General features: G+C 44.8%; 2 protein-coding genes across 3 annotated transcripts in view; both read left to right on the top strand.

Moving 5' to 3' along the window:
• The first annotated feature begins 430 nt into the window (after positions 1-430).
• On the top strand, positions 431-13,019 carry atp2a2b (ATPase sarcoplasmic/endoplasmic reticulum Ca2+ transporting 2b). Its single transcript, XM_061293266.1, has 23 exons — positions 431-1,097; positions 1,511-1,528; positions 1,608-1,690; positions 2,680-2,784; positions 3,040-3,178; positions 5,134-5,214; positions 5,817-5,902; positions 6,047-6,202; positions 6,304-6,445; positions 6,538-6,704; positions 6,971-7,059; positions 7,146-7,248; positions 7,342-7,473; positions 7,554-7,673; positions 7,753-7,971; positions 8,066-8,189; positions 8,277-8,488; positions 8,562-8,782; positions 8,871-9,073; positions 9,254-9,339; positions 9,465-9,598; positions 9,727-9,844; positions 9,978-13,019. Exons 1-23 carry the CDS (start codon positions 980-982, stop codon positions 10,248-10,250), a joined length of 3,129 nt encoding a protein of 1,042 aa, XP_061149250.1. The 5' UTR covers positions 431-979; the 3' UTR covers positions 10,251-13,019.
• Positions 13,020-13,390: 371 nt separating this feature from the next.
• Positions 13,391-23,536, top strand: part of bcr (BCR activator of RhoGEF and GTPase) — a 34,006-nt gene continuing 23,860 nt past the window's right edge. The window contains exons 1-2 of one of the 2 annotated variants that reach the window (XM_061292676.1): positions 13,391-15,083; positions 15,168-15,641. In XM_061292676.1, the coding sequence (XP_061148660.1) occupies positions 14,075-15,083; positions 15,168-15,641 (1,483 nt within the window). In that variant the 5' untranslated portion in view covers positions 13,391-14,074. Of the gene's footprint in view, positions 15,642-23,536 lie in introns of both variants that reach the window. The other variant, XM_061292675.1, reaches the window with a different exon arrangement.

Genomic DNA, 23,536 nt, shown 5'->3' on the forward strand with positions numbered 1-23,536 from the left:
TATCCACTGGACAGCAGCAAAAACGTTAACACTGGTTGAGTCAGAATGGTGGCTCTCTCTTGACTTCAGGATGTAGCTGATTTTAGCAGAGGTGACCAGCATCCCGGGAGATAACAAAACAAATATTTCATTTATTTTATTTAATCATTCATTAATTCGTTAATTTAACCGACGTCACTCCAGCCAATCACAGGGCCCGCCCACACACAATATACTTTTAAAAATGTGAGTTGTAATTCGTCCAATTTATAAATAAGATTCCAATGATTCTGATTTGCTAGCACAGACAACATAAATGGTGGACATTAGAGTGATTATATTTATTTTTATTAGATTTTCTTTCCATAGAAAATTAAGATGGCGTGAAAGGAGTTCCGGTTTGATAACCAATCAGAAACGAGACTTTTCCGGTTTGAGTAACCAATCCGAGCGTTCCACATGCGGACACCGAACACCGCATTCGACTCACACGAAGGCTGCGGCGGACAAATGCAATAGCGTAGAGCCGTAGACGACGCTGGTGATTCCGCAATAATACATACTCAAAGCAGGTTAGGAGTAAGCTACAAGACAACCGCATGTTTATATAATTCGTCCGTGTCATTTTTTTCTCGCGCTGCGTCGTCTATGTAGAGATCGGGGCGTACGTTTACGACGTTGATGATATGAACAATCCGTTGCAGATTTCTCGGGAGAGCGAGCAAAGCGCGACCGGCGAAATCAAGCCAGAGCCGAATTGTTAGCTTAGCATTAGCGGCTAACTTACCCGTTAGCACCTTAGGCGCTAATTCGGCCCTTCTAAGCAGACACCTGCTCGCTGTTTTGCCCTCTGTTTAAGTAATCTATACACAGCCCCACAGTTAAAGGTCGTTTTGTTATTTTAATTTCAAACCAAATCGCTTTGAAGCAAGGCAGGACTGTGTCAGGTCGAGGTCGGGACCAGTAGAGGCATACGGGTCTCCTCGAGTGGCCATTCACCATGGACAACGCGCACACTAAGACGGTTGAAGAAGTTTACACCTTTTTTAACGTGAACGAGAGCACCGGCCTGAGCTCGGAGCAAATCAAGAAACAACGGGAACGATTTGGACCTAACGGTAAGGACCGGGGCTTCTTAAATCGTGGCGTGTTACAATTGTATGGCCCGTGCCACCGGTGTTGTAACGGACATTTACCAGATGGTGACGTCACTGTGTGCGTAGTGAAGTGCCGTAAACGAGTACTGACCTGATTTACTTTACGAATACAATAGTTATTGTGGTACTGTGTACTATATTGTATACTTTTGAATTTGGCCCACACTGTTTTTGCCATTATTCACATGTCCTGAATGTTGTTAGTCACCTAAATGTTGAACAGAGGGTGTGTTTTTACCGAAGTCAAATTCCTTGTTTGGCACGCTCAAACATGGCGAATAAAAACTCTTGAATCTTGAATACTAATGATGGAACTCAATTTAACTTGCTTTTTTTTTTTTTTTTATCTGGGTTTCCTTCATGACGATGTGCAGAGTTGCCAGCAGAGGAGGGTGAGTACATATTAACTGTCTTTTATATACTGAAAATATGCTTAATTTAAATAACTTTATGTTTTTTTCTTCTTAAAAGGCAAGTCTCTTTGGGCGCTGGTGGTTGAACAGTTTGAAGATCTGCTTGTGAGGATCCTCTTACTGGCTGCCTGCATATCCTTTGTGAGTATTACTCTGTCATTGCTCAATGTAAACCGGAGCTGTTTTGTGGCTACAAACTGCTATTTTTAAAAGGATTGTTGAAGTAACCCTGTCTGAGTGGGTTGTGATTCAACGGGCGGGAATTAAAGTGAACGGAAAACAGCAGTTAAGTGATTCTTGATATATTGTCTTTCTAAGGCAAATACATTTGAGTCACAGTCCACAACTTTTATTAGCAAACATAAATCCTTGTAGATTAAGTGTTTTTCTGCTCTTAATGCAAATCAAACATGTCTTCTGAGCCTGCGTTGTCTCACAACAGTGATTCGAGTTGGGGCCTTTGCGCTTGGGAGTGAAAGACTGTGGCGTTGTTAATCAGTGAACAGATGAATATATCACCTACGTGTCATTGAGATGAGAAGCCTGTTGACAAAGGGCCATTTGAAGTTTGAGTGGCAAATACTTTCGGTATACTTGAACACTGGTCGACTGATAAAAGTGGAAATGAATCGATAGCAGTGTGTCATTCTGATGGTTTAGCCATCGCCTAGAAATAAAATGTATTTGTTATTAATTGAATATTGGAACAATTGTGCAATACAGCTAAGTTGCCCAAAGAGCAAACACAAAACAATAAATACTCGTGATAATGAGAATAATATGCAAACGTTTTATATTTGAATGCATTTTGCTTTAATTTTGAATCATATTTGATTGCGTGCAGAAGGGCTGGTTGATACCAGTTGCAGTTTCCACCACCCTGTTTCAAAATGTCTTCATTTGCTTTTTGTGTATTGTAATTGAGGCAGTGAAGTGACTCATCTAATATTTTAGTTACATCCTGGTAAGCTGGTATGAGCTAACACGTGCTGTGTATTATGTCATCTGGAGGAAAATAGGTAAGGAAAGTAGATGACCTGCTTTCATGGACTCAACCATATTTAACTAGTTTTGCTAATCAAGATTTATTGTCTGAGTTGCATTTAATGTTCATGTTTCCTTTGGTCCAGGTGCTGGCTTGGTTTGAAGAAGGAGAAGAAACCGTAACAGCGTTTGTGGAGCCTTTTGTGATTCTGCTTATTCTCATCGCCAACGCCATTGTTGGAGTCTGGCAGGTAAAGAAACTCTTCGATGAACAAACAACGGTGCCACTGCGCCATACTTTTAACTAAGCAAGCCTCCTCAACTAGTGACTGTTGTCGCGTATAAAACGTCTGTTTTCTTTGGCAGCTTGCCTAATTTTATTCATACCTGTCATAAAATCTTCATACTTCTATGATTGTAATCTATTGAACACTCAAAGCAGCTTGAACATGTAATTATTTTCATAATGTGCTTGATTTTTTTTTGATTTTTTTTTTTAACATCAGGAGCGTAATGCAGAAAATGCAATTGAAGCCCTAAAAGAATATGAGCCAGAAATGGGAAAGGTCTACCGCCAGGATCGGAAGATTGTCCAGAGGATCAAGGCCAGGGACATTGTGCCAGGGGACATTGTGGAGGTTGCAGGTAAGATGACGACTTTATTATTTTTGAAATAGTTGAGCAATCGGGGGAAAAATGTACTTCCTATACTGCAGATTCCTCTTGGGCGATTTACTGTCAGAAATATGACTAGAAATAGATACAGTTATGTAATAGATGAACATGTCCCAAACTCCCGGCTGTCCATCCCACCACTCTTGCATATTTGGCTTCCCCCCGCAATTATTGCTCCGTTTTTACTGACAGCGGCGTTTATCGTTGCGTGGGTGGGATTGTGATCTTTCTATTCATGAAGAGAGCACAAGTCGTCTCTGGAGGCCCCCGAGTGACCCTGCGAAAGGTCATTGAAGGCTGTCGGCCTACGTGCCTCGCTCTCCGCTCCAGAACGCATCATGGAACAAAATTTTTAAAAAAAGATAAATAAATCCAACCCCCCTCCGTGCTGCGGAATGGCTGGTAGGAGGAAGATGCAAAGTGTGCTCTTCTCAAATTGATTTCTACTCTTATCCTCGTGGTCATTTTGTTTTGACAGTCGGCCCGGAGATGTTCAGTTCCGAAAAGACCCAAACTATACACAATTTGTCTTCCTCCAGGGATCAGATCAAAGATAATCTCCTTTGTTCACATCGGGGTGAGGAAAAGTCCCTCCTCCTTCCGGCCAGCGCATTCCCGGAATAAGACGAGCTAAAAATACATCCGCAAAGTTTTGGATTACGACATCAGAGTTTGTTTTAGGAAGAATATATGGGGACTCTGCAAAATGATAACAAGTTGAGGTGAAATTGCTGGTAGTAGCTTGAGGGATTCTAATCACGACGCCAATGCAGATTTGCGTGGTCCTGCTGTTTTTCTGTTCAAGAGATGAGCTCCAAAGTCGTTTGATGGTAGGCAGGTGGTGAAGAGGAGCTTCTGACAGCGTCCAGTATAGTAGCAGGCCATATTTGGTCGTGTTTTGTCTCAAGAGTTTGACGTTAAAGAATCTGCGCATTGGCATTGGACAGTGGTGATGATGCTTTTTGTTTCTTCATTTCTTATTGATAATATGGATTGAGGGTGGGAAAAAAAAGTCTCTTCACCCTCCCTGACACTGGTCGTGAGAATGTTGGCACATGTGCTGACAAAAATTGGTCCTGCCCCTTCAATCCATTTGGAGCTGATCAAAATAGTTTAGCCATTTTTGGATGTGTGTTTTGCAGGACTCCTTGCATCTAATTCTCCGAAACATCCTCCCTCTCTCTCTCCCCTCCCTGGGCACTTCAGAGGCTCAAGGGGTTTACATGTCTGTCTTCACAAGGGTCTCGAGATTGCAATTTTTATATTGCAAAATTACAGAAGTATCAGGGAAATAGCACAAAGCACACGTTCTGTTTGATCCTAAAATCTTCTCTGCCTGTACTACTTTCTAAGGACGACACACTCGAGGATTTGCTGTATGTTTACATTTAGCTTTACAAGGGATGTCTGAAGTTTATTGAGGAAAGGATGCGTAATGGATCTGGATTTGGTTCCCAGGCGGTTCATTAACAGAACTCAAGCCATACATTAGAGCAAAACGTTTTGTCTAGCGCAGTTTTCTTGATGATCTTTGCGATTAAATGACTGACTGCTGATTAATAAGTAAAATGGATGTTATTTTTCCTGCATCTTATTAGACAGCAAAATAGTCGGGACTATACAGCGGGTCAGCCAGTTCGATTCCAGGATTGCACTCCATTTTGTCTCTGTTGTGTCAAGACGCTTTCACTTGGCAATTTGTTCCATTCAACTGCTTTAATGATCAAAGAATCCATTATGATGCTCATCCGTTCTTGTTTGTCGCAGATTAGAGCCAACACACATTGCTCGTTGTTTTCCCCCGTTTGCAGGAATAGTTGCGATAAATGTAATTTATCACTTGTTGATATTGCAACGTTGCCTAAGCATGGAATGCTGCTAATGAATTTTCTGTGTTTTTATTTCATTTATTTTTTTGTCTATAGTTGGTGATAAAGTACCCGCCGACATCAGGCTGACCTCCATCAAGTCAACCACGTTGAGAGTTGACCAGTCTATTCTAACAGGTAAAATTCTTTCACCTAGATTCAAAATGTGATTGTACAGCTGCCACACGGTCCTTTCAAGCTGATGAAAAATAAATGACCCGCCTCCCTCCCCTTGAATTTAATTCCCTCTAAGCCGTCCTCTAGTTTGACGTCCACACAGTCAATACAAAACAATCAAACCTGAGGGATGTGGCGAAAAGGAAGATGTGGGCGGGTGATTTGCACAGCAGTGGAAAATATTCAAAGTGGCATCTGAGGATGGATGCGGCACGTGAGAGTTGTTTTATGTGAATCGAGGCCTTAAATCTTGTCCGTCCGTCCCAACTGCCTTAATTGGTAGCGAAACTCCTCTGGGTATTTTTAGGGTTTCAGCGATTTTTTTTTTTTCCCCTCCGCTCGTCTTTTCCCCATTCAAGGCCACGCAGCCGTCAAACGCGACCTGTTGCGCCCTATCAGACAGAACATGCTGGGTTGCGGCGACATCAGCTGCCCTCCCGCCTATCATGGCGCCGCTTGATGGTTGTCTTGCCTGCTTTGACAGCTGGAAAGACTTTTCCCACACACTGCAGCGTCCGTCACAACTGCTGCACATGTGACCGTTTGATGTTTCCTCCTTGTAGGAGAGTCTGTGTCTGTTATCAAACACACTGACCCGGTGCCAGACCCCCGTGCGGTCAACCAGGACAAGAAGAACATGCTGTTTTCCGTAAGTGACCTGTGAGAGTTTGTTTGCTTAAAATGTGACATTCAAGTCGATTACATAAGTGCTTAGCTCAGCATAGTCGTCTATGATGGACTATCCATCCACTTCCACATTTCACCTAATGTGCAAGTTTCTCTTTCCTCCCAGGGCACCAACATTGCAGCCGGCAAGGCCGTCGGCGTGGTGGTGGCCACAGGCGGAAACACGGAGATCGGTAAAATCCGTGACGAGATGGCCGCCACGGAGCAAGAGCGCACGCCGCTGCAGCAAAAGTTGGATGAATTCGGACAGCAACTTTCTAAAGTAATGCGCTCGGGTTATTTGGCTGTGCACAGGTTTGATTCCTTATTACGTCTGAAGCGTCAAAATGAATTGCGGCCTGCCGTTTTTTTTTTTTGCGCCAGGTGATTACGCTGATCTGCATCGCTGTGTGGCTCATCAACATCGGACATTTCAGCGATCCCGTCCATGGAGGCTCATGGATCCGAGGGGCTGTCTATTACTTCAAGATTGCTGTGGCGCTGGCAGTGGCTGCGATCCCTGAAGGTAAGCTCGGCGGCCAGGTGTGCAAAGTTTGATTATCTGACACACTATTTGATTGTAGCGTCTTTTTGATCATGAAACATCTTGCTTTTCAGGTCTGCCTGCCGTCATCACCACTTGTCTGGCTTTAGGAACACGGCGCATGGCCAAGAAAAACGCCATTGTCCGCAGTTTGCCCTCTGTGGAAACCCTCGGCTGCACTTCTGTCATCTGCTCCGACAAGACCGGCACACTGACGACCAATCAGATGTCTGTGTGCAGGGTAAGGCGCACGTTTCAATTGAAATAGCTCAAATTTTTTTTCCCCGATTCATTTCAGCTCATTTATACAGCCAATATACATCAGGCTCAAATGTATTGTCAGTGACTTTTAAAGATGGCTGCTTGTTTGTGAATGTTGGTCAACTGCTGCCATCTGCTGGATGCTGCTTCAGTCCCATTTTCCTGCAGAACCTCCTCAAGTCTGATGTTGTATAATTGAATTGCTCTCTTAAAAATCATTTTTATCTTAATGTTTTTGCTTTGCAGATGTTTATCATTGACCAGGCTGACGGCAAGCATTGTTCCTTGAAGGAATTCACTGTTACCGGCTCTACATATGCCCCAGATGGAGAAGTGTGAGTGCAGTGTATAACAAAGTCATCCTATTGCATTGATGTGTCGAGGCTTACTTAATAACCGCCTGTGTTGTGTCTTTATGTAGGTACCAGAATGGCAAACAGGTGAAATGTTCCAATTATGATGCCCTGGTGGAGTTGGCCACTATCTGTGCTCTCTGCAACGATTCCTCATTGGACTATAACGACGTGCGTTTGCGTATGAAATGTACTTCAGCTCTGCTGTCAGGTGATGGACGCTGTGGTTTTAAATGTGTGTGTGTTTTTTTCCCCCATTTCCAGACTAAAGGTGTGTATGAGAAGGTGGGCGAGGCCACCGAGACTGCTCTCACGTGCCTGGTGGAGAAGATGAATGTGTTCGACACCGATTTGAAAGGCCTTTCCAAGATCGAGAGAGCCAATGCCTGCAACTCCGTGAGTAACATTTAACTCTACTCAAAATACGAAAGATGAACCAAAAAAAAAAAAAACTGACCGGCTCTGTTGCATTGCAGGTAATCAAGCAGCTGATGAAAAAAGAATTCACGTTAGAATTTTCCAGAGACAGGAAGTCCATGTCTGTGTATTGCAGCCCCAACAAAGCCCGCTCATCTGCGGTCAAGATGTTTGTCAAGGTATGTTTGAGCCAATTGTTGAGCATGCTTACTTTTTATTATTGAGTATGTTCCCTAAAGGTCGGTGTGCTCTACATAGGGTGCCCCAGAGGGAGTGATTGACAGGTGCACGCACGTCCGCGTGGGCGCCACCAAGGTGCCCATGACCCCCAGCATCAAGGACAAACTGATGTCAGTCATCAGGGAATACGGAAGCGGCCGAGACACCCTGCGCTGTCTCGCTCTGGCCACCCGAGACAACCCCTTGAGCAAGGAGGAGCTGGTCTTGGAGGACTGCACTCGCTTTGTTGACTACGAGGTAACCGCAGCTGACTTTTCAACTTTGTGGCATTGCCATGTTGGTGCTTTATCCGTGTGGGTACAAGAACTATGGTTTTGTTGATTCTCCTCAGACTGACCTGACCTTCGTGGGCTGTGTGGGTATGCTTGATCCTCCCCGGGCGGAGGTGGCGGCTTCCATTAGGCTCTGTCGTCTGGCAGGCATCCGAGTAATTATGATCACTGGAGACAACAAAGGTACGTATGTGCAAAACACATAAAAAAAAACGTTGTTTTCTTGAAAGTCCCAGGATGTAAATAATGGGGTCCTTCTGTCCATTCCAGGCACGGCAGTTGCAATTTGCAGACGCATCGGCATCTTTGGCGAGGAGGACGACGTCGCCAGCATGGCTTACACGGGCCGCGAGTTTGACGATCTGAGCCCTGTCGCGCAACGAGAAGCCGTGGTCAAGGCCCGCTGCTTTGCACGCGTGGAGCCGTCCCACAAATCCAAGATTATCGAGTATCTGCAGTCTTATGATGAGATTACCGCTATGGTGAGATGAGAAAAAGAATAATTTAAATTGGGAAGATTGGTGTGGGTCTCATGTTGTGCCTTACTGGTTTCAGACTGGCGATGGAGTGAATGACGCCCCCGCTCTCAAGAAGGCCGAGATTGGCATCGCCATGGGCTCGGGAACGGCGGTCGCCAAGACTGCCTCCGAGATGGTGCTGGCCGACGACAACTTTGCCACCATTGTGGCCGCGGTGGAGGAAGGCCGGGCCATTTACAACAACATGAAGCAGTTCATCCGATATCTCATCTCGTCTAATGTGGGAGAAGTTGTCTGGTAAGCGGGGGGGTCACACAAAACATTTTTTTTTTCACTTCAGCGTGCTCAGTTTTTATGAAAAGAAATGTTGGCGTGTGTATTGTAGCATCTTTCTGACGGCGGCCCTCGGCTTCCCTGAGGCGCTCATCCCAGTTCAGCTGCTTTGGGTTAACTTGGTGACTGACGGTCTGCCCGCCACCGCTTTGGGCTTCAACCCGCCAGACTTGGACATCATGAACAAGTCCCCCCGCAACGCTCGCGAGCCCCTCATCTCCGGGTGGCTCTTCTTCCGCTACCTCGCCATCGGATGTAAGTCAAACGAGTGTGTGAATGGAATAAATGCAGAGCATCTTAGGAAAATAAAAGGGGCAGGACTTGCAAGTTAGCATGTAAATATGATCTTTCAGATTGTGTTGAAGGTGATTGTGTGCTTTCATTTCCTGATCAGAGCGTTCATAAAGTTGTTGTGTTCTTGCTGTGCCTCGCCAGGCTACGTGGGCGCCGCCACAGTGGGCGCCGCCGCCTGGTGGTTTGTCGCTGCCGAAGATGGACCCAGGATCACATTTTACCAGCTGGTATGAACTCATCATCATCATGATGAACTACAAGTCTAATTTCCCTCATGGCAACTCTGTGCCTTCACATTCTCCCCTAAGTTCCAGCAACAAGCAACAACATTGCTGTATTCTTTTGCTTTCAGAGCCACTTCCTGCAGTGTGGACCACAAAACATAGACTTCCAGGATGTTGACTGTAAGGTGTTTGAGTCTCCTTACCCAATGACCATGGCCTTGTCTGTGCTGGTCACCATCGAGATGTGCAACGCTCTCAATAGGTTGGTTGTTTTTTTTAATTGAGCTTTTCCATAATCTCTGATTCCAGAAAGTCCCCCCCCCCCTTTTGCATGGTAGTGTTTATTTCTTTATTTTTAAAGACGACAATAAATGTGTTGCTTTGTTTCAGCGTCTCTGAGAACCAGTCTCTGTTGCGTATGCCACCCTGGGAGAACGTGTGGTTGCTGGGAGCAATTTGCCTTTCAATGTCTCTTCACTTCCTCATCCTCTATGTGGAGCCTCTCCCGGTAAGGATGTCTTATTGGGGCCTACACTAAAGCTACACCTGTCAAGTATTTATATAAGATGGTGACGTGGGTGCCAGCGAATGTGACCTCTTCCACACCACTGACTTATTTTTTCTTGCTGTTATCCTGCCAGATAATCTTCCAAATCACCCCCCTGAATCTGACCCAGTGGCTAGTGGTGCTCAAGATCTCCCTGCCGGTCATTTTACTGGACGAGATGCTGAAATTTGCGGCCAGGAATTACCTGGAGCCGGGTAAAGAGCTGGAGAAGGCGGCCAGCTCGGAAGGCTGCTGCCTGGCTGCATGTATGGAGGGCATCTCCTGGCCCTTTGTGGCCCTCTCCCTCCCCCTGGTCCTCTGGATCTACAGCACCGACACTAACATGGCCGAGATGTTCTGGTGCTGACTGACTTGAGCACAACCTCGACTTTTCCATCACAGCCATCACTCCCCCCCCCCCCCCCCCCCCATGCCACACTTTGGCTCCCCCCCCCATCCTTCATCCCTATCTGCCCGCCTCCACGTGCGTAGCTTGTGTGCGTGTGTCTTTGTATAGTTAGTATGCGCGTGTGTGTGTGTGTCTATGAGTAGGAGCAACTGTAAATTTGAATTCACGTTAAAGTTACCTGATTTGAGTTGGCATAAGGCTTTATGACTATCACGTAGACGAGATTGACAGTTGGCATTTTTCACTTTTACTTTTAAAATGAACCCCTATGCCCTTTTAAGCTTTATCCTTTTGGTTGTCTGCGAGTGTCATCAGTCCAGTGTCACTACAGTAATTATTATTTAGCGCCACTTAAGAAAAGAAAGTAGGAAGATTGTGGATCTGTACAGAGATTGAACACTATTTTATGCAAATTCTTTTTTTTATGGCTTTGTAAATTCGTTTGGACCGGCGTGGCTTAGACGTACTGCCTTGATGTTTCTTCTTTTCTAATGTTAACCATTGTGTCTTCAGTGTAAACGTTTTTTTTCAGAGGACAAGCGACGCGTGGCCGACAAGAGCGGGGAGGGGGAAAGGTTTGGGTGTGAATGTTGGGAATGCTTCGATTAGATGACGGGGGGGAGGACACACAAAAAAAACGAATTCCAGAAAAATCTAAACTGCATGTCCCGTGACCAAGCATGAACCGTATGTGGTTAGTCATTTCTAATTTATGCGCCCCCCTTCTTCTCCAAATGTAAGACTAGAAATTAATGTTATGGATACTTTTCTTTTATGATTTAAAATAAGCCGTTGTTTTCTGCACTGGGAAGATCGCAGCTACCTCAATGTGATACAAATGTTTTGGTTTTTTTTCTGTTAAATCTCTGGATGGTTCCCCACAGTCTTGCTCAGTTGTAACATCTGAGGTGCGCCCCTTGGGTGGCGTGTGCAGAAAATGGAGCAGTCTCACATTCCCTCTAACCATTTTTTTTTTTTTTTTAAAGATTCCTTTTTGTGTGTGTGTGTTTTTTTTAATCCATTTGCTTTAGAGACCAAGTAGTTCAAGATTGTGTATATAACCGTTGTGATGGCTTTTGATTCAAAGGACAATATTAAAAAAATTAATTATGACTCAAATGATTCCAAATGAATACCCCCCAAACTGTTTTTTTTTTTTTTTACTTAAAAGAAAAATACACTCATGAACCCTTTGAATCAAAGTGTTTGTTATTCTTTGATATAAATTGATGATATAAATTGAAGCAACGTGCAAAGCATACTTGAATTCCACTTGTGAATGCTTGGCTTTTAGATATTAGTTTGAATCTAAAATACATATTTACCAGACTTGGTGTGAACATATTTGAGTGGCCATCCAGTTCACCGCATTAACATTGTGGATATTGAAAGCATGTTAGTGATACTAAGACGCCTGGATGTGTTTGTGTAACAACATTGGTGTGCTTCTCTTCCTTCAATGCCTTCCATTGGCTCCCCCTGTCACGAGAGTGAGTATTTCACTTTTATTCTCCCCCATCATCAAATCTGAAATGTAAACTTGCCCACTTTCCCGCATTGTGAATGTCACCTGTGTGCCACCCACTTTCAACCTTTTGTTTTTGAATCATCTAATGATGAATTTAATGATCAGACATTGTTTCTCTTTTCCTAGGTTGGCTGTCCTAAAAATCTTGAAGGCTTTCGGAGGACAGCGCCATCAATCATTCCACTCTCCATGACAACTATGTATGTACACTGAACAAAAATACTAACACATTTGTTTTGGAGCTCAATTTTAATTACTATGTTCACAAAATGCCCGTTTCTCTTTCTCACACAAGAAGTTGGATTATTTTGACAGAGAAGTGCTCACTATAGATATGTGGACACGATAAGAGACAAATAGGCCTTATGTGGATATAGAAAACATTCACGAGCTAAAACTGATGCAAATTATATTTTTGTTCAGTCGTGATGTGTGTGCGTGTTTGTGGTTTTGGTGCACAGAGAAACCGATTCTCATAGGAAAGAGACCAAATACATGATGTATTTATTATTATTTTACATAAGCTTTCACCCAGCCTCCATTTTAGTTCGCAGGAAAGTCCAACATGTTCTTCTCTTCTAGCATGATGTTCCGTCCTTCCCTTTTTTCATGGTAGTTTTGACATGTAGTGACTCAACATTGGGAGCATTTGGTCTTAGCTTGCATTTTGTGTACAAACATCATGCATGCCTCGCAGCTGTATGTAGGCTTTTACAGTTTGTAATTATAGATTCTAATGTATAAATACTCTTACATTCAGACTTAAGATTCTAAGATGGTTCTATAGTAGACTTTTTGAAAATCACTGTTTTTATTGTAATGTTTGCACAATTAGTAGAAACAGCTCATCACTATAAATTTGGCTCTGGACTGCTTGCGTTCATCTTATTTACTGTAGGCCGATCATTTTCTGTCTAGTGAGTTATTCGTTCTTAAGACATCCCTGCAATACAACAGTGCTGTTTTTTTTTTCTTTTTTCCTCAATTGCCTCTATAGGTCTTTATGATCCTGGCAACTGCTGTAAAACTGTGATCTAATAAGAGGTGTACTGTGCGGTCCCTACAAAGGAACCTGGGTTTCAAAAAAAGATGTATATTAATCACATGTAAAAATATGACTATCATTATTTAAATTCTGATAGTGATTGTAGATGCATTACAGAGGTTGTGTTTTCAGGTAAATAAAGATCATATTTGAAGTTTCTTTGCGTATTTTCTATATTTAGTGTGGCCTAAGTGAGCCTAATAATTCGGCCCATGATGTTGGCGGCAATGACTCGTTCGTCCAGCAGATGGCAGTGTTGAACTAAAGTTTGCTTTACCAAAGCTCATTTTGACACCATAGAAGAAAACACTCGTAAGTTTTGTTCCTATAACGATAAAGAGTATTCGAAATGTCAGTGGGGCTTAGATAAAACAAACACTTCAAATGTAATTCAATATTAAGAATATGTAAATCTATACTTGAGGAGGCGGGGGCAAGAGATTGGTGCACTGTCCCTTTAAGCAGCCGGCTCAGGGTCCTTGGCCCCGCCCACTCCCGCAGCCTCCACTCTCTCTGTCTTCACATTTGTGAGATGGGAGCACACACACACAGCCGCAACATCACGGCCCAGCAAGCACGACCAAACCGCTGGGGAAAAGCGGACTAAATTACAACATTACCACACACACTGGGTAAGAAAATGAAGATAGTAACCGAACGGTTGACTGCCACCGAACCGCCGCCTCGGTTTTTACACGAGTCCGATACTGTCTTCGCTTGCGTTACGTCCGTATGATCCTTTCTCCGTACGCTTAGGCGGTACAAAGGAGCAGCAGCACCTGATATTGAAGCCTAATGGTCGGCTTGGAGTAGACGGACCTGTCGGGGCTACCAAGTCCGGACCTACCCACACAAACCGTCAGCAAACCAAGAGACTGTTTATTTCTTAGACATTTTCTTTCAGGATTCTTTACGAGTTGACAGTGGACACCAACTATTTGTTTGAATTCCTTCTTTAAAGTGACATAATCTGGAATAATGTACGAGAAAAAAAGACCGCCTTTTCTCCTCCATTATGTCTCATTCTCCTCCGTCCGGTCATCCTAAACAGCCGCTGTGTTGTCCGCAAATGGATATGCTGCCCACGACAAGTGTCATCAGTTTGTGCTGGTGACCAGGTCATCTTAAAGGCCTGTTGAAAACACTATTTAATCACAGGTGAGCTGTTGTGAGGAAAGCTTGCGTTGAATTGGACAAATAAGACACAATATGGTAGAGCCGGTGGGATTCATCGAGGCGTGGAAAGCTCAATTCCCTGAGTCGGAACCCCCCAAGATGGAGCTGAGGTCTGTGGGAGGTATCGAGCACGAGCTGGAGAGATGCAAAGCGTCCATCAGGAGACTGGAGCAAGAAGTGAACAAGGAACGTTTCCGCATGATCTACCTGCAAACCCTCCTGGCCAAGGAGAGGAAAAGCTACGACAAACAGCGCTGGGGCTTTAGGAAAACGCCTCTCAATGAGGGGGTGGACCCCAGTGCCTCTCAGGGGGCAGAGTCTCAGCAGCCGCACATGCAGGAGACCGGCGGGGTGGGTTGCGGCGGCTACGGTGCCGCTCCTATCGTGGACAGAAGCCGATACCAGCCTCACGGAGATGGAACCGGCAGATCCAAACCGAGACCTCAACCGGCGAGGAAGTCGGCATCCCACGGAGACGGGCTGGAGTCGGCTTTCGAGGCGCCCCAACAGGCTGAGTCGACATCCTGTGACAATCTGGACGGGCTCTCGCCCTCCAAGCAAAGAGGAGGCGTCTCCGCGTCGCCCCGAAGGCCGGTACTTCCGCCCCCGGAGAAGGAGCTGCCCTGCGACCCCAAAGACAAGCTTGGCATGGGCCTCGGTGTGGCTGCTCTAAGATCCAACTTTGAGAGGATCAAGCGGGCCAACTCTCACTCTGTGGGCGATAAAGGTCAAGAGAAGCAGCAGCAGCAGCCGCCGCTGCCACCGCCACCATTCTACACCAACATGGAGTTCCACCACGACAGGGGGCTGGTTCGGGTCAACGAGCGCGAAGTCTCGGACAAGATCAGTTCCCTGGGGAACCAAGCCATGCAGATGGAGCGGAAGAGATCCCTGCACTCGCTGCCTGGTAACCTGGCAACCGTGGCCGGGGAGCTCCGCGCCAGACCCGTGTACAGGGGTCGGTCCACCGAGAGCACCTGTGGCTACGATGCAGAGTATGAAGACGGAGAACCCAATCAGAGACTTCAAAGATCCAACGGTGGTAAGCCTCCTCCACCGCCTTGGCAACCCTCTGATTTCCAAGCTTACTCCAGCGTCTATGTCGGTGGCGTAATGATGGGCGAAGGCGGTGGCGGCGACGGGCGGGGCGGCGTCCAAATGCGAGACCACGGCGGCGGTGACGACCACCTCCTGACGTGGCCCCGCCGCTCATACTCCCCGGGGAGCTTCGAGGACGTCGGCGGGGGCGGCGGCTACACGCCGGACTGCAGCTCCAACGAGAACCTGACGTCCAGCGAGGAGGACTTCTCGTCGGGACAGTCCAGCCACGTCTCGCCCAGCCCCACCACGGCCTTCCGGCGACCCTTCCGAGAGAAGAGCCGCTCGCCGTCGCAGAATTCCCAGAACTCCCAGCACTCCTTCGACAGCAGCAGCCCCCCGACGCCGCAGTCGCAGAAGCGTCACCATCGGCAGCAGGGGGGCCACGTGGTCATGTCGGAGGCCACCATTGTCAGCGTTCGCAAGACCGGTCAAATCTGGCCACCTGCTGTACATCACGGGAGAATGTCGCACGATAACAGTTTCCATGGAGACCACCTCGGTGAGTGACCTTTGTGTTGAAACGTGTGTCTTGTGAGTGTAAAGCGTATGCGTGCAGTCTCTTCTTCAGATGTTAGCCTCGCCTGGGAGAAAGATCTCCTGCTGCTTATTCCTGGAATGTCACTCGTGTGGGAGAACAATGCAGTCAGTCTTTGTTGAAGCGGCCTTTTCTCACACGAGATCGCCGTCTGGAAATTCGATCGCAGTTGTCAGTCTGACTAAATGAAGCTATTCTCATGCTCGTGGTTCAACCTCAGTTTAACGCTGGTGTTGTTTTTTTCTTTGACAAACACGTTTGTTGGCTTCAACTTCAGACATTGACCCCCCACTAGTAGTAGGCAGATAATCGGCTCTTTGTTCAACCAAAGTCCTGAAAGGCCAACTAACCAGATATCTCTAAAAAATGATGTTGAACAATTATCACGTTCTTCTCGAGGCCGATTACAATTTGCATCTTTGTTTGTGGTTAACACCAATATTGTATGACGAACGATAGAGCATTATTAGCGATAGAGCTGTCGCCGGGCCAAAAATAGAGAAGTAACAATTGTGTTACTTTGTCATTCCACAGTACACATGACAAGGAGTTTACAACTGTAGCGTAAATGACCAGATAAGCTAACAGGTAGCCTAGCTTGCTACTCCTATTTTAATGTTGTATTGTAATAGTTTACTGCCCCCCGCAGGTCAGTTTGGCACTACAGCAGGAATCTGCTTTTGGGAAGTGCTCAATTTCATTCGATTATTCAAGTGCCGTTCTCGATTATGTGTCTAGCTTTGGGTTTATTGATAATGAGAGGCACACTTTATCCTAATTCCAGCGCGAGTGCATATTTATCATATCATTATTCCGGGATGTGTTACAGTCTGAAATCAGATAGCGCTCATTGCCTAAATTTCCTGCCGACGCATCTCCTGTCTGTGCATCTATAATTCATTTATTTGAACTGTGCCACTGACATTGTGGCCCTGGTTGAAATCAAATGTAAGTGTTTTTTTGTGTCTGTGCTTTTGTTTTGCTCCCCCCCCTGGCAGGATGTGATGGGCAGAGTAGTACATGAATTCTCACATCCCGTATGGAACATTTGCAGTCAATGTGAAAGATGTGTTGAAGTGCTTTTTGCAGGAAAAACATTGCCACAACCATTAAGATTTTGCACAGTTAGCAAAAAAAAAAAAAAAAATGCAGCTCGGTTACAGCTGCTATGTTGAGGATTATCACGGCGCTGTCTGCTCTCTTTGTTTTAGCATCTTTTCCACCACAATGAGCCCTGTGGGGAGGAAGATGGAGGATTGGGTGGGGAGGGTGTTACAGACTGACGTATTTAGCAGGATAATCTAGATTGGTGGGTAAGAAGTTTGTTTGACACCCTGTGGAGATGGACCATGTTTTCCGCCATGCATGTGTAAAGCTGATGAGGGCCAACGGGCTGACAGTGTCGGTGATGATGATAAATGTTGCATCATTTCGAGGCCCCATGTTGCACCATGAAGCCGAGCAGGACACTTTTGAGCAGGCGAGGCAGAGCTGTCGTCTCTCGCTCGGCTGGTCAAGAGATGCCCAGATGGGAAGATCTCGCCCGTTGCGTAACGGGAATACACACAGAGATACACAAAGAAAACACACATTGTTGTAAACACTTTGAAGCTCTCAGCAGGAGAGTACTAAAATGAAGTTGCGGGCAGCTGTGGGATGCTGTCACCTCCTCACGTGTGTGCCCAAGATGCATAACAGCAGCAGAATGTCGTCAAGCACGTCTTTAAAGATAATGACAGACGAGAAAAAAAATGAAAGGAAAGAACGTTCGGTGGAGTTAAAGGCAAGGAGTTACAAAATAGTCTGGCATGTGATGTCCTAGAACAGGTCTTTTTACAATATTTGTTGTGTGCGACCTTTGACCTGTCCCGTCAGGGGTCATGATTTCAAAAGCGCTATTAAGTGAGCCTGACAACTTTAGTATATTTTGATAACGTTGTCTTCAAATGAATGTTTGCAACCAGTTACAAGAGTTTGAGTGTCTAGAATTAGTGAAATAAATAGAATAGCATGGCTAGCATAGCTAACTAGCATGGCTAACATGTTTCCACTCTGGCGTTACGTCACAAGCTGCAAAGACCTGTTCCATTTAGAAAAGATATTTATTTATGCACCTGTAAGTTAAATGAAAATAGAATCAAAGTTATTTACTCAAAAAATTCCAGATAATACTTTGAGAGCAGCATCTGTCTAAAATGGTTTGTACACATTTTTGTTTGGTGCAAATTATTTGAGCAAGAATTGGCTATGCTTCTAGGCTAAACATTTATAATCCCTTGTACATAAGATATTACAGGTTAAATAGCAAACTGCTGCACATTTGGCAAAAGATGCGTTCAGCAAACGCATTTCAATGTGTGCAGGGAAAGAAGATGAGATCAGATTTGTGGAAAGGTTGAATGAAAGTGATTAAGCGTTAGGAGGATTAGTTCTGTTAGCTGGCCTGTCCACTGCTATTACTTTGAAACATGATGTGACACGGACCTTTTAGCAATATTACTTCATGGTAAGAAAGCGCTTTGATTTTCTATTTTTTATTTTTTCTCAGTGGATCAATTAGGAGCAGAAAGGGTCAAGCCTGCTCACCTCTGAGATGTTTTCGGAAGGTGTAAGCCACTTTTGGCATTGCGTGAGGACCTGAATTTGCTTTTGCTGCGTCAGCATTTGAAATCGCTCCCCGTCATGTTAACCCAAAGAATACTTAAGTTGAAGATAGTTCTAAAGGACACGGAGCTGGTCTTGCGTGTGGATCTGTCTCGTGTGTGTGTGTATGTGCGAAGGATTTTCTCCACAAATCCTGTAACAAGCCAGTCATGAGTGGAGGTGACAGTGTGCAGCAGCATTGCCAGAGTGTAAGCTGGCTGCCAGACTGGATCGCAGGAGGTCTTCTTACACGTCCTCCCTCTCAGATTTGTGTGTGTAGAAGTACGTGGATCCTGGAACACTGCGTGTTTTAATCTTCGATATTTTACTCTCACGATTTTTTTATTAATTAACCCTTGTGTGTATTTATCGGTGATAAGGGAGAACGAGGTCTTCTCATTTTAGCCTCTGTCTGGATTGGTTGTGATATACAACCCTGGTAGTAAAATGCTCTTGGAAAATCCCTTCTGGTAACTCCCCCTTCTTTCTCTCTCCTGGCCCACCTCATATCAGACGCTGAGTTTATGTGGGCTGCCCACCGCAGGCCTCTTTTTGTGTTTTTCTGTGTATCCTTGGTAAGATGCACAGGGGTCGTAAAACACAGGCAGCTCTCTAAAGGCGCGGGGGGATGGTGCGGCGTGCTAATGTGCGGATATAAAGACCTGCTTGATTTTATTTACGGCGCAGATCAGAAGCTGGGACGGCTTCTTATGAAAATGAATAACCGATCGGGCCTCGTTTGTCTTTATTATGTGGCGCTCCTGTCTAGACATTAAAGGGACATTGGGCCTATTTTACATGAGAATTTACAGCTTGTTGGCAGCTTGTGAAAAGTGTTGTTAGATCGTGTCTTCTGTGACTCTGAAGAGTCTTCAAGTGCAGTTGGAATCTCCCAAAGGGCATTTTTCGGGAAGTATTGTTCCAATTAAAGGTCTATTTATTTGGCACAGAGTTGCTATCGTAAAACTTTTCTTAAATTCAAACAGTGTTTTGATAAACAATTTAACAAGTGTACATTCACTGACAAGATTTATGATGACTATGAATTTGTTGTATAATGGAAAACGTCCTTTAATGATTAAAGCAATCCCAACGTAATCCCCCGGTGGACACGAGCAGTCACTGCTGCGACACCCACGTCACCCGCATGTTGTCCTCTGGATCGGTGGTGGTGGTGGGGGGGCTCAACCCAAAAGCAGTCTAGTCATGCGAACATGTCAACTTTAATCCGCTCTCTTTTGTCTGGGAATTACAAACTAATTCCGATTAACATTAGCCTTTCGCTTCTTTCATGTAACACACCCATGCTAATGCGCCATGTCCTATATATTTCGCATGGGATTAGCAGAGAAGCTAGCTTGCGCCGGCGTGGGTTGTGCAACTGTTTGCTTGAGAGGTTGATGAAATAGAAACATAACAGAGGTCAAATTTAAATTGACCGTTTATCTCCAAGCTAGCTTTAGAAAGTCATTTCCACCTTACAAGTGGGGGTGGGTGGAACCAAGGAGTGATGAAAGTCATGACCCCCCCCCCCGCCCCCCTCCGCCTTACAGAGGCCCCACTGTAATCATCTGTTGGGGGGGTTTAACCGCAGAAAGTCTATAAAGCGACATGATCAATGGCAAATGTCAGCAGCAGCAGGCCACTTTGTGGACCCACCCAATCGTACACACCTCCGATTGACCCGGTTTGTCACGTGACACAAAACACCCATGTTTTAACCATAACACGGCTCGGAGGCACGGAAACGCAAACATCTCATTTTACGTTTTTTTTTAACAAACCATGGAAAATTGACTACAAAATACTTTTGGGATGAAGTGAAACCGATTTTTAATCAGTGAACTTTTATTTTTCAAATTTTCGATAATAATAAAAAAAAATCCTCATGGAGTTATTCCAAATTGTAGTATTTCCAGAAGAGTGGAAACATTGACTGACTCCATGTTTGCACTTTGTGTCAGTTTAACAAGCAGGTGTCCCAATACTATTGTCAATAGAGTACACAGTGATGTCACCGCTTTCCAATTCCTCCTCATTGTGTGCCGTGTTTGCCGTGGGCAGCTTGATGGCTTTGTTCAATAAATAGCAGTTGTTAATCGCTGCCGGTGTGTGTCCGTCCGTGCATGCGAGAATGACGCTGGTAGCGAGACTGCAGGATAAAGTAGCCATGCTGTAAAAATAAAAAACACATTATCTGGCTAATGAGCAAAGTGGCCGGCTGTTGGCAGCCGACCGGGTTCCTTTGGCGAGTGCAGTGGAGCAGAGTCGGAGGATTTTTTTTTTTTCTCCTCCTTCAAAAACAACACTGTAAAAACTGATTGAACTGCATTTGTTCCAGGCTGGGCACAGACTTTGATTCCTGTAGCGTGTCGTAACTGGAGAATGCATAGTTTGGCTAGTTTAAAAGGTGCAGAAATGCATGCAGTTGAGACATTTTGGTTTTTAAGAACAATTAAAAATATAACCAGCTAATTAAAGAAGAGAGTTATTGATACACGATCAAGGTTTTTGGAGTCGGACAGACAGTCTCTGTTGTTTTGTTCGAGATTTACTCGCCAACACAAACAACCGACTTTAGCATTCAAGTTTGCTGACGGCCAAAGCCACGTCGGTTTTAATACGTTCTTTATTTAAAAATAGTGTCGTGTAAACAATCTCGACCACAATCTGGTCTTGGCAGTGGTCTCCTCGCTACTGAGTGCTCGTGTTGAAATATTGTGAATGAAAGCAAGTCTGTGAAAGTTATTATGCTGGAACTTCCTGGATAATTTACGGAGCAGACCAGAAGAGGAGGAAACGGTTCTAAGTGGATTCTTTAGAAGTAGAAGAGGATAGATGCTGATGTACTTAAAAAAAGATCATTTCAAGTTGACATTTTCATTTTGTTATTTGTCGAGGTTTTTGTTGTAGAGGGAGAGTTTAAATGCGAGCTCCTGGGGGAGATCGTATTCCATGTTGTGATCTGCTTCCCCAACATCTCTTTCCTGAATGGCCTTCGGTAACAACCATGCTTCTGCCATTTGTCTTTTATGTCGCTTTATACTCCTTCATTGGTCCGCCTCCCGCTTTTATGTTTGCCTCTTTTGGCTTGAAGCAAACCACAAGACGCAGATTCTAAAGCTGATTGACCGACGACAACTGAGAGGGTTCACCAAAGAGACGGTATTTTAATGTAAAAGATATTTGGGGAAGGATTATCATGCTAGATGAGTATTTTGTTCATTTTTTGGGGGTTCTGCAACGTTGGAATGTATTTTTTTTTTTAATTTATAGGGCTTTTATCTCAAGACGTATGGTTTCTTAGTCGATTGTTCTCTGAAACGGAGCCAGCGGCTTTCAGGAGTTACTTCTTAGCTAGCTAGTTAGCTTAGCGCTAAGTATTACCCCAGTATTTCCTTTGAAAGCGATGAGGATGGGGGACTGTGGACAAAATGGCACTGGAAGCTCCGTGGTCAAACACGCTTGAAGCTATTTTCACACTGAGCCAGATACTGTGATGTCATCAACTAGCGTAGCCCGACCCTAGAATGGGGTTTGTTGCCTATTTCTGTCCATATTTCCAAGAAGTGCACTGGAAAGCTGTGCGTTAGTTAATTTGGCGATTTCGGTCAAACTAACCCGAACCCTCTGTTACGGAACACTGGAAAACTATTTGGCACAGTTATATCTGGCGTTGTTAGTGTAAACAAGCTAAGCGGCGATGATGATGTCATTGTGTTATAACGGGGGAAAAAAAGCCGGCTTTCATGTTAACGCGACGTATTAAGGCCATACGTAAAGTACATGATGTTTCCAATTGTTCTGCTTGTCTTTGAGTCAAATAGTTGCTTGTAGTAAAGTCTGCTTTTTGAGTATACTCACTTTTAGATCCCCCTCCGATTATGTTTTATGTGTTTCTTTATTGTGGGATTCCACACTTCCTGCCAAGTGTCCACATGGTGTCCACATGGCCAAAACCGTCTCCTTTTACAGAGCTATTCTTCTTCTCCTTCCCTCGCTCTCAATTCTTCTTTGCCTTCCATCATCACTTTGTTTCCACGTGTCCTCCTCTTGTTCTCTGATATCTTTATGTGTCACTGTCTCTCATTTGGCCCACTTTATGAGCCTATAAATGGCAGCACTTGCTCAAGGCTAATTGCTTTTGATGGGACCCGGAGACATTTTCTGTGTCACATCTGCGAGGTACAGTAGTAACTTGTCAAATTGGCGAGGATTTTCCGGGACTGCCCGCGAACAAAGAAGCCGAGGGGGGAAGTTGGAGATGTGAAATCTAAAACCAAATGCCTTTCTCTGCCATTCATTATTGATGCTGAATTGGCTGTTGTAATGTCGGGTGTCCAATTTCCCCCCTGCTTTGCACGGCGCCCACCCCTGGGTCATGATGACACCATAGCCTTCGTGGCTATATTCGCAATTCCATTGAAAGTGAAGCAAGTCATTAGTTCATAACTTAGCATATTAGCATAAGTAGCAGTTCAGATTGATAACATTGAGACTTGCGACATAGCATGTTCAGCACACAAACAAGGAATCTAGTAAGTCCTATTTTCACAACTCCTTATTTAGCAGTAAACAGCGAAAAGAACAAGTTGGTGACGTGCAGCCATCATGAGTCATAATACCTGGGAGGCCAGATGGAATTCTCGCGCTGCGGGGGACGCTGGTCTGTTTTAGTGTGACATTCGAATCCATCATAAGAGGTCACACGCGGATGATTCAAAGCTGGTTTTCTCTTGACGCCAGGCTGTAAATGTTCTTGTTTACAACCAGACCGTCACCGTACAAAGCCGCACGTAGTGGCGGCGTTTGATGACACGGTCGTTTAAATCATAGGGTTCCCACCCTTTCCGACGACACGGGGGTAGTTAGTCAACGTCCAACCTCGACTGAATGGATACTGTCATATAAATATGCGTAACATCAAGTAAAACAAACATTTCAACTTGACTCACTGTGCGATACGTACAAAAAGAAATACTGACTCATCGTACATCGGAGTCTGTTTTCGTTAAAGTGCGCTTCTACCACCAGGTTGACCTCTGTGAAACAAATCTATAGCTATAGCTAGTGCCGACTGTTTGCGCCTGAAAAGAAAATGGATTAATCGCGTTAGCGAAACACCACGGCAACAAATATTCCGAAGCGTATTGATCTTTTAAGTGGATTCATAGCAAGGTCAGCCATCAGAGCACCTCCATGAATCTATCAGTTGA

This window comes from Syngnathus typhle, linkage group LG12 (assembly GCF_033458585.1).
Source record: "Syngnathus typhle isolate RoL2023-S1 ecotype Sweden linkage group LG12, RoL_Styp_1.0, whole genome shotgun sequence".
NCBI classification, from domain to species: Eukaryota; Metazoa; Chordata; class Actinopteri; order Syngnathiformes; family Syngnathidae; genus Syngnathus; species Syngnathus typhle.